The sequence below is a fragment of the Nannobrachium achirus genome, assembly GCF_963921795.1.
Source record: "Nannobrachium achirus genome assembly, chromosome: 23".
Lineage (NCBI taxonomy): Eukaryota > Metazoa > Chordata > Actinopteri > Myctophiformes > Myctophidae > Nannobrachium > Nannobrachium achirus.
Window position 1 is genome coordinate 20,902,631 of NC_137830.1, and position 11,917 is coordinate 20,914,547.

Below are 11,917 nucleotides of genomic sequence, written 5' to 3' on the forward strand. Positions count from 1 at the left end.
TATAAGGGAGAAAATCACTCAAACATTCTTTGGGCTAAAAACAGACCCAAAAAAACTATGGTTTAGTGATGAGTCATCACTTTTCACAAGGTGTATGGGGTCCATTTTTGGCCCAAAGAATGTTTTTCGTGCAAAACAAATGCTTGCAATTGATTCAGAATAATTAAAAACACCTAGTTAGACCCCTCACACCCCACTTAAAGCAGATTTTTGGGAGTCATTTTTTCCCTTATAGTACAGAGTATAGTAAGTGAATGAGACCCAGAATTACCCTAGCTGTCAAACATTTTGCTAGGGATGTTGAATTTCAATCTTTGTTAGATATGTTACTAGACACCTTTACGAACACATTGGTGAAGAAATTGTTTGGTAAGGAATTTATTCCCAGGGTTTTATTAAAATTCCCTGACTACAGTACACAGTGCACACATTTCCCAAAGGAAATGTGTGTAATTAAATCCGTCTGACCAGAAGCAGTTATGAAACATATCCCCACCAGTGATAAAAAAAGAAGAATGCCCAGAAGGGGCGATATCAGAAGCAGAACACCCTCTTGGAGCCAGTAATTCTCACTCGACTCCTATTCAAACGCAAAGCAAGCCGGCCTAAAAACACCCACAATTATACAGCAACAACAGCTGCGTGTGGGTGTGCATGAGCAGAGGGATTGTGTGTCCGTTTGTGTGTGGTTATAGATGACGTGCAGTGAAGTAGAAAGTACTGTACTCATTATGCAGAATGTCCCATTTCACAAGTTTCAAGTGTTTCACTTTGGTTCCTAACTATCAATCATTTAGCTGGGGACCTCCTTGAACCCATTCAAGACCTGATGGGTGTTCCTGGGTGCATGGCTGCTTACAGCAGTGGTTCCCAACCTGTGGGTCCATATGACAATGAAGTGAAAATTTAAGGACTTTTAAGACCTTTGTAAAAAAAAAAAAAGACCATTACTGCATCAAAAGTAATCAACAAATATAGCTGCAAGCAGCGATAAAGTGGCCAAGGCAGAAAAAGCAGGAAAGCAAAAAAGCATCAAGGGAAAGCAAAGAACAAATCAAAGAAAAACTAGAAGCAGTGTTCTTCCGAACAGGTCTCCTGCAGGTCAGGTGTTTTTTTCTTTTTTTTTTGGCCTAGTGGTGACTCTATAATCGGCCAAAGTGAAAAGGGTACCACGTGTTCTTGGGCATTTCACGGCAATCGGACGCTGCATGCGGGATTTGAGACATTTTGATCCAAAAATGTGTTTTGCAAAAATTGACCCGCTGGTGGTGCTATAACAGGCCAATGTGAGAAGGGTGGCATCTGTTCCTTGGCCTAGTGGGAATGTGTGTGCAAAATCTCACACTGCGTTTGAGACATTTTGTTCAAAAAGGAGCAATCCTGCAAACCTTGGAATTCAATGTTAGCCAATTAGATAGAATATGATATCTGACGAATCCGTCATGATCACATCACTGTAGAGATACTGTGTACTGATTTGTGTGATTTTCGGATAAAATCTGAAGGAGTAATATCGAAGAATGTGTTTTACATACTGTAACACTGGTGGCGCTATAAATGGCAGATGTGAAAAATGCAGGGAACAGGTTTTTCCTTGGCCTCTGGGAAGTGTGCATACAAAGTTTTACACTAATCGGTGGTTATAGGTAAAAGCACAAATTGGCCTCTACACAACATGTATGCAAAAGACTGTAGGCCTATATGCAACAGACATAAAAAACTGTGATACTATGCACAGTTTGATGATGTACATAGTAAGCCTTGCTGAGCTATGAAGACCATATGAATCTCATAGGGCAGGAGCCTATCTCCTGTTTCTGTAGCGTAAGGCAGCTTGATGTACAAGTACACACCCTGGACATGACGCTAGTATGTCGCAGGGAGTTACCCCCAATCCAACCCTTGATGCTGAGTTTCAAGCAGGGAGGCACTGGGTCCCATTTTTTAGAATCTTTGGTATGACGTGACCCGGGTTTGAACCCAGATCTCCTAGTCTCAGGGCAGACACTCAAACCACTAGGCCACTGGAACTGGTACATGATATCATTGCAATCCTTGAAAATCACAACATAGGTGTAGACATGACAGTTTGTATTATAATGCTTGTTTCAGGATTTATGATAACCTGACTTTCGCCAGATGGTAGCAGCATTGCGTTGCATTGCTTTACCATCTGGGCTCGGTCCGGCAGAGTTGATAACACTCGTAAAGTCCCGGGCCGGACCAATCAGCGGCAGCTATGGGCGGGCTCTGAGCGGCTCTGAGCCAATAGAGTCTGATTGCAGACCACGTGGAAACCCAGGAGGCAGATTCTGGGTGCAACGTCATGCAGACAGGCCAATATGAGTGGGAGACGGCCATATCCAATCACCTGCTATAGAATTTGAAAAAATGGCCTGGCTTACATCGGTTCTGCCGGAGCGAGCCCAGATGGTAAGCAATGCTGTCACCATCTGGCGAAAGTCAGGTTAGATTTATGATGCAAAATACATTATTTAGTAATGGCGGATATTAAAATACGCATCAAGGGGGGTTGGGGGACATTTATAGGAAGGCTCCATATCAGACATTGTTCAAGGAACCAAACTGTAAAGTCTACCAAATGTCATGGTATTATGCTTATATAAACCCCAAGCGGGATTCGATCCAACGACCTTCTGCATGAAAGGCATATGCCCTGACCACTACACTAGGCAGCCACAGGATCTGTTAACCATGTTTGTTTAAAAAAAAAAGTTCTTTGTAGGCTGAGTGCCTTGATTTTATTGATTTCTTTTTTATATTTTGGAGGCTTGGGGTGAAATCAATGTAATCTGAGTATTTCTGACATTTTCGAGTGATCATATTTTCTTTTACTCAGAACAGAAAAAAACGGCCGGTAGAGAAGGGCTCATTTTAAACATGAACGTGATCTGGAGTTATATCAGACGTGTCAACATTAAATAGTTTGACATAGGCACATGCCATGGGCATCCAGGATGTTAACATCTACTCAACCCGACGTGGGGTTTGAACTGCCAACCATCCGTATACCAGGCACAGGCACTGACCACTACACTACGGCAGTCACCCATAATGGACCTGTCATTTAAAAAAAAAAAGAAAAGAAAAAAGAAAAAGTTCCATGTAATGTACTTGACGCCTTCTTTCAAAATGATATAGCGCCCCCCTTTGGCCAATTGGGGTAAGATTGGTTTCAGTGATATTTGGACTTACCCTCTACAGTAGTTGTGGGGCTCATTTTAAACATGAACGTGATCTGGAGTTAGATCAGACGTGTCAACATTAAAGAGTTTGACATATGCACATGCCATGGGCATCCAGGATGTTAACATCAACTCAACCCGATGTGGGAATTGAACTGACAACCATCCGTATACCAGGCACAGGCACTGACCACTACACTACGGCAGTCACACATAATGGACCTGTCATTTTTTTTTTTTTAAAGAAAAGAAAAAAGAAAAAGTTTCATGTAAATCTACAGTAGTTGTGGGGCTAATTTTAAACATGAACGTGATCTGGAGTTAGATCAGACGTGTCAACATTAAAGAGTTTGACATATGCACATGCCATGGGCATCCAGGATATTAACATCAACTCAACCCGATGTGGGGTTTGAACTGCCAACCATCCGTATACCAGGCACAGGCACTGACCACTACACTACAGCAGTTACACATGATGGATCTGTCATTTAAAAAAAAAAAAAAAAAAAGAAAAAGTTTCATGTAATGTACTTGACGCCTTCTTTCAAAATGATATAGCGCCCCCCTTTGGCCAATTGGGGTAAGATTGGTTTCAGTGATATTTGGACTAACCCTCTACAGTAGTTCATCATGAAAATTTTACTTTGCATGTATGTTTTAGAGGCAGAAGAATAATTTGCATAAAACTTGCAATATTCATTGAATTATTAAAAAAGCATGTTTAAATTTTTAAAAAATCCGATTTGACAGATCTTTAGATATTGGTCCAAAGTTCATGTAAAAAAAGTTCTGTGCACGTGACGCGAAAGTTCCGGAATAAAAGCGGGTTTAAGTGTTTTACAAACTGCTCAAAATGGCAGAAAATCTAAGGACGGAGCGTACTTAACAAAGACACGGTTGGCTTCCGCTTGAGTCAAGGCACGCGTGTAACCAAGTTGCATGTCTTCAAACGAAACGAGGCATGACTTATGCCCCTTTAAAGTTTGAGTTTTCAAACGCTTCGTATAGCGCCCCCCTTTGGCCAATTGGAGTAAGATTGCTTTCAGTGATATTTGGACTAACCCTCTACATATTTGCCAAATGCCATGAACGTGTCATTTTGCAAGTATGATTTAGAGGCAGAAGAATAATTTGCATAAAACTGCAATATAGAGTGAATTATTAAAAAATAATGTTTCGCTTTAAAAGAAATCCGCCGAGACATATCTAACCGTATTGGTCCAAAGTTCATGTAAAAAAAGTTTCGCGCACGTTACGCGAAAATCCCAGGAGGAGATAGATTTTGACTGTTTTTCATATAATTCAAAATTGTGGGAGAGGTAAAGGTCAGAGGTCAAAAGTCAGAGCGTAAAAGTTGTTCGGCATGAGGAGACGCATAAGTGTATACAGGTTTCTTGCTGTACCTGAAACAGGGCATGAGCTACACCAGTTCAAAGTTGGCATTTTTCAAAGGCTTCCTACAGCGCCACCCTTTGGCCGATTGTTGCTAGCTTCGCGTTTTAGCCGTTTGGCATATTCCTCTGCCATACTGCCGAGTTTCGTAAAAAGCGACTGCACGGTCTAGCCGCTAGAGCAAAAGTGGCGGAAGAATAATAATAGTGCTGAAGTCCAATATCAATAAGTGGCCTTCGGGCACTTCGTGCCTTGGCCACTAACTATACTATAAAAACTGGTCAAACATTGGCCTCTCCATTTTTTTAAATAGACAATCTTGTACATCAGCTATTTTCACAATATTTATCTGTGGAACCGAGTCAAACTAAATGTAATGCCTCAACTCCCTACATTCCAAGTGCTTATCAGGGTGAGGGGTCCCCAGTTCACATATCTTTATGATTACCTTGGGGGTTCACAGCCTGAAAAGGTTGAGAACTGGCTTACAGTACCGTAAGTAGTACAGTATGTGTTTGTGCTTCGGGACTCTTATCAACTAATCCCTCTCCCCACTGTCCCCAGTTGCCATGTTGACCTGCCTCCGGCAGCAAGGCTTAGACCAGAGTTGATGATTTGAAACACTGTTCAAAACAGCCTGGAAACATGAGGTTTTATTGAAACATCCCACTTATGAGTTGACGTTTTTTATTTTATTCATTTATTTAGCAATTGAATACCTGAAAGGTTCCTAGCTATCTATTCGGTGCACTAGCAGTGGGATCGGTGCATCTTTGTCCACTCTGCTACTGGAGTGATGTAAACAGGACTGCAGCGATGGACTTCAGTAGCCTGTAATAAATTCTTATAAACTCATAACCTTTCATGCTTACATTAGGATGTTGCTCAGACTGCTGCTTTACTATTGAAAACTATATTCACAAAAATAATGGACACATTACTGGACATGCTATCAGATCTGTCTTCAGTTCAATAGAGGTCTTATGAATTCTAGATACAGTGAGAAGATTAGATAATGCCTGTACTTCAAGGAGAGGAAACCTGCATAACCTTTTCATAGATTCCATAGTGTAATTGCTTGACAGCACGATCGATCATCAGTGTATTTTGGATTCATGTCAATTTGTGTTTTCAGTTATATTTAACCACTTGAACTGTCAATACGTAATAAACTTGACCTTTCACTCTTAGTCTGCTCTTTTTCCCCTCTACACCAAACCTCTTTGCCGAAAACAGCCGATCTACAAGCTCACAACGCCTCTTGTGAGCTTGTAGATCTGCTATGTTTGGTTAAAGTTCCCAGAATATGGATGCTAGGGTTCAAGTGGTTAAATAAATAAATACAAATGTTTCTATCAGAAAAAAAAGTTTTGAAGGACCATCTGTAGTAACTCTGAGGACCCCCAAGGGGTCCTGGACCCCCTGTTGAAGACCCCTGCCCTAGCCTATCCCATTTGACATAATTTGCACTACTGTATGTGTGAGTGTATATAAGGCAGAGCATCTTTGCTTTCATGTTTGTCTGGGTAACAAGGTGTTATTTTACTACCATCATATTGTTCTACCTGTGGACCTAGGACTCTTTGGAGTTAGTCTTGGGTTAGTTTGACACAATGTCAGAAAATACTGGCAACTATAAGGCAACAATGTATTGTAAACAAACTTAATGTCAGATTGTAATCATAAATTTGAACACCGGCATTGTACACAGTAAAATATATAGGCCTATATATTTTATTCACAAAACAAAGTGCCATAATACAGCTTTAACACGTTTTTGTTGTGTGTACCATTAACTCCACTCCATCAGGCGGTGTTCCTGCGGACTTTCCCAGCCATCTACGGCGAGTTGTTGAAAATCTTCACGGTGCGCGAGGTGGCCGGTTTTGTGCGCGAGACGCTGGGCAGCCTGCCCGCCACGGCCCCCCCAGAGTGCCCCCTGGAGGCCGTCAAGCTGCAGTGCATCGTCAAGACGGTAGAGAGTCAGCTGTACATCAACCCTGGTACGTGGTTTCCCGTCATTTATCTCTGAGCAGTAGTGGAAAAACTTTCTGCACAATGAGTACTTTAACTTTTGGTGACAAGTTATAATCCGCACTCACAGTATCAGGTTTAAGAGTCTTTTTAATGCAGAAATAGCAGCAGCAGCAGGCAAACAAACAGACGCGTTTCGGTTAATTAACACTGATGACGGCGTAGCCGAAACGCGTCTGTTTGTTTGCCTGCTGCTGCTGCTATTTCTGCATTAAAAAGACTCTTAAACCTGATACTGTGAGTGCGGATTATAACTTGTCACAGGGCGGATTCACACTGCGGTCTCGAGACCGGTCTCGAGGCTACTTGGCAGATGTTTAAACCGGTTTTGACAGTGTGAAGCGTGCGGTCTTCCTCAGAAACGGATAGCCTCGAAACCACCTCAAGAGGTAGTCTCGAGACTGCATTGTGCGACCTCGAGACCGGTGAGCCGCAGTGTGAAGCAACCGGCCTCAAAAACGGTATTGATGTTGAACGTGACCTCATATAATGTCGACGAGTCAGCCGTCGGCACAAATAAACACTGGGTAACAGTTGTCGACATGGCCATGGGATCAGCGACTTCATCTCACAGAGAGATTGCTTGCTTGTAGGACTGTCTTCTAAAATTCGTTTATATGTTTTATATCACCAGTTAGCCTACTACTGTGGTGCGCTGGACTGGTGTCATGTACTTCCAATTGGGAGAAGTAGCAATTGGCGAACAGTTATTTATTGTCTCGCACCAGCGCACTGAGGCAGGGGTGAAAGTGAGACGGGACGGCCAGAACCGGCGCTCCGTTAAAACATTCGGAACACGGGACTGTAATCTAGGCTGACCTAGGATCAGATTCAGGTCCGTTATTAGCCGCGAGGCAGCGACATGAAGTATGGCTGTAACTGTGAGATGATGGTTATGCTGCTCTGGGATCAGATTTACAGCGGGAGGGGGGGGGGGCTTGGTGCGTGCGTGCATGCATGTGTGTGCGCTGTCGCCCGTCGGGAAAGAAAAGCAGAAAGAGAAAGCACTAGCCTACAAGTTAAACCATGAACTGTTAAACCATGAAAACAAACCGAAAATGACTTACCGCTGTTGATAGAAAATAGCCTAAAAGTATTCCTTTATCCCTGACTTTTGTTTCGATGTTATAGATTCCTTGGCACTGCTTGTGCACTGCTGTGCCTGCTTGACGTGCCATTAATGTGAATATTAAGCCACAAGCGTTTCAGCCATGTTGATTATTAAATAATTAAAATAATAACGTGCGCTGCGCTGCATGTCTCGCTCATCATTCTGCACGTTTATGCGCCTGGAAAATAGCAGATCTACAAGCTCACAACGCGTCGCGGATGCAAGGTCAGTGTGAGCTTGTAGATCAGCGACACAGGTCAATTGATATGCAAATAGGCTTGTTTGTCTTGTCGAGGTGTGGGGGGTGCGAGACCCAAGACCACTGCAACAATGTTCCACACTGCGCTGTCGCGCGTCATTGAATTGTTACACCAACTTTCATGCCTGAATTTATTGGCAACCACCATCAGCAATGTCGCATAGTTGATGACACTATGTGCATACCGCCACCTATAGGACCGGGCTGTATAGTGCTAGTGATCTCCAGGGAGGCCAGAAGGTCTGCCAATGTGAATGCTGGCCAGCGTGAACCAGCAACCGGTTTCAGAATCAGTTCTAATCAAACGGATTGCAGTGTGAATCCGCCCTCGAATTATACTTTGAATCTGCACCCGGAACCCCCTCAGACCGCTTACTGAACTAGAGTTGAGCTGACCTGGCCCTGCTTGAAGATAGTTACTTTAACTTTTGGTACATTAAGTACATTTTCATTCCAATACTTTTGTGCTTTTATGGAAGTACATTCCGGACTTTTACTTTTACTTGCAACAGGGTATTTCTACATTGCAGTATTGATACTTTTACTGCAACATTTGAGTACTTTTTCCACCACTGGTATTCTGTCCCCTCGTAGCACCTGCTACAAAGCCTTGACAACATACAGTAGTGCTTGATGGATCTCGGCTTTAAAACACAGGCGTACGTTCGTGGTCAGCTAAGCTAGCACACATTACATTAAAATGTAATAATACGTGTTGTATTGTTAGCCACTTGTTAAAGAGGTGGTGCCATGATTTCCCCCCCCCTATAAAACATGATTATCAGGTATTATGATTATACTAGGAGGAAGATTTTTTTCCAAAAAAGTATACAGAAAGAGTTAGAATTTGGTTTTTATGTGGCCACACCCCCAGTTCATTAAGTATGCATGGATGGCATGGTGGGTGGTGACCCAGCTGATATAGCCACACCCCACAGTGTTGGGTGAATGGTAAATAGGGGAGGAGTTGATACTATGACATACTTATTATCTGTGTTTTTTAACTGACACTTTTCACCACAAGGTGGCAGCCTCCAAGAGAAAACAAACAAATACTAAGAGAATACATCATTTCTCAAAAAAGAAAAAAAACACATAAGGGGGTCTAATGAAGTACTTTCAACCTCCTAGACACAAACAGAAAAAGTACAAAACTATGGCACCACCTCTTTAAGCCCCTCTGGGTTTTGTTGGTCTAACAGCTCCTTATGAAAATAAATTCACATGATTATTTGTAACCCGTTTGTTAATGTATATTTTCTCATTTTACTTTATAATGTTCTTGGCATGCGTGCAGAGCATAAAGACACATGCTCGCATGAGAAAATATGAACAGAATGTAGATGCAGGCAGGCACGCACTCACACGGTAGTATTGCTGAATAAACCGTTTTAAACGCCCTGATTCATGCGTCTTCGAACAAAAGCGCTGACTTTGATCGATGTTTCACACGGTTGTCATGCTGCACACGTGCCCCATGCCATTAGTCTGCGTTACATACCTCTTGCTAAGAACTCAACACAGCAGGCGATTCTACAGCAACGCCAGGTATAATTGTCACCCCTACAGCGCGCTGGCTTACCGCGTCGCTGAATCCTTGATTAGGATGATAGATTATGCAATTATAATGGAAAAGTTTTATTTTCGATGCACTCGCAAAAGGGCAAATGTAACGTGGACACGTGTAAATTGCATTGGACGCATGTAGAGCAGCTGCACATGTTATTTATTTTGTAAGTTGTACATGCTTCTCTAAATACTCATATTGGAGGACAGTTTTCATTTATCCATTTGTAATGCATGTGTGTGTGTGTGTGTGTGTGTGTGTGTGTGTGTGTGTGTGTGTGTGTGTGTGTGTGTGTGTGTGTGTGTGTGTGTGTGTGTGTGTGTGTGTGTGTGTGTGTGTGTGTGTGTGTGTGTGTGTGTGTGGGAGAAACAAAGCAGCGATAATGTGTGCTAGCTTTGCTGACCCCTGTTGTTTTCGGTGTTTTCGAGCCAAGATGCATCGTTCACTATGTTTTCAATACTTTGTAGAAGTTGTAATGTGTTGACAGCGTACAGTCGTACACCATAAACCCTGATTTAACTCTGAGAGCGTACAAATGTAACCAAATGGACCATGTTTATATTTATACGCTCTGAGTTCAATTAACACAAAGGATTCTATGGTGTAACTGTCTCTGTGGACTAGTCATGCAAGGACAGAAAAATATGGAAAAAGTTGAAAAATTCTGCTTCATTCTGTTGACGACTACTTGTAGACAAGGTTTTAATCTTCACCAAGAGGGCATCTAAAGGGACAATACTGCATAGCAACATTTTCAGTGTCAATTTAACTGTGTATAAATTGACCCAGAGCACCTCACAGATTAAGTGAGTCGCTATGAGGCTGTCAGCTGAGGGTTTTGGCTCCATCTGCTGGCTAGAACCTCTGCAGTCTGCATTGTGCAATGGGCTCTGTGAATAACTGTATAACCTATACAGTCACAGACACCTTCAAATGTGTATATTGATTTAGTTTAGTCATAGTTTTTTGAATAAATGTTTATCTTTAGTCAGATTTTAGTCGACTTAATGTACAGTTGATTTTGTCGATCTACAAGCTCACGCTGCGACGCATTTTGTGAGCTTGTAGGTCTGCTATTTTCAGAGCGCAACACCCGAGCGCAACCAAACATGAAAATGACTTTTAGTTCTACTGGATCTCTTATCCACTAGTCCCAACTTTAACATTATTTTTATTTGTGTGTGCGTGTGCGTGCGTGTGTGCGTGCGTGCGTGCGTGTGTGCGTGTGTGTGTGTGTGCGTGCGTGCGTGTGTGCGTGCGTGCGCGTGCGGTGCAGAGTCTCGGTGCATCCTGCTACCCGTGGTGCTGCGTCTCCTGCACGCCCACATGCAGGAGCAGAGGGATCTGGTGACGTGCGCGCGCATCCTCACCAGCATGCTGTCGCTCATCATGAAGGAGGAGAGCACCACGGGGGTGAGTACACACACAATCACTGCCAGGCAGGGACGTGCAGAGAATGTTAGAGAGGCAGGGGCTGAAATTTCTAAAAGGGCCTTTTTGGTGAAAATATTGAAAATAGCCCAACTCGTCACAAGCTTGGAGATTGGCAATTTTCTGTGCTTGATACCACACTGAACTAAGCATTATCAAGTGAATACTGGAGATGTGGCATAACTGCATGGATTTCTACACAGAGAGGGCAATTCTTTCAACATAAGATGCAGCATTCAAGTTCAGGAGAGTTTGGACAAGGCAATTCTCTTGAATGCTGCCTTCAGGTATGGCATGGAAAGGGGGCATTTGCGTTTCTTTCACCATAGTAAAAACTGCATTCATGGTGTGGAGAGGGCACTTTTTACAGACGGATAAAAGGGCAGGGGCTCAAGCCCCCTTTGGTGTCTATGTGTGCACTTGCCTGCTGCCAGGTATGACATTCATTCATTTATCAGCCTCTGCTGGGGTTTTTCAGTGTTTTTATCATTATATTATATTATTTTCACCAGCAACAGGAACCCACCATGTGGCCAGGATGTAAACAGAGTAACACAAGTACACAAGATACACAAGTAAATGTACCTTGTTTCGGTCCATCACTGCTGGGCTGAGGAACCGTTTTTGTTTACTTGTGCCTGCATGCACAGAGTCTCTGGTTACTTAGCAACTGCAGTGAAGCAATGCTGTGGCACTGTCATGAACGCCAGGTGTGCCTGTTCCCTGCTGCTTATAGGACCATTTTAATTAAATCCTGTGCTGCTTCCAAGACCTTTTAATTAAAACCTGTGAAGATTAAACACTGGTTGGGTGGAATGTTGATCTTTAAGCCCTCACCTACAATCGCGGGTATTAAAGTGTATTTGTGATAAAAGTCCACACTGGTCTGTTTGAGAATTCAATAAGAGAAATTA

General features: G+C 42.8%; 1 protein-coding gene across 2 annotated transcripts in view; it reads left to right on the forward strand.

Annotated features, from left to right (window-relative positions):
• dock4b (dedicator of cytokinesis 4b) overlaps nt 1-11,917 on the forward strand; it is a gene marked incomplete at both ends in the record, with an annotated part of 311,706 nt that overhangs the window by 209,228 nt on the left and 90,561 nt on the right. For both annotated transcript variants that reach the window (XM_080753915.1, XM_080753916.1), the window contains 2 exons: nt 6,412-6,604; nt 10,849-10,976. In XM_080753915.1, the coding sequence (XP_080610041.1) occupies nt 6,412-6,604; nt 10,849-10,976 (321 nt within the window). The remainder of the gene's footprint in view (nt 1-6,411; nt 6,605-10,848; nt 10,977-11,917) is intronic.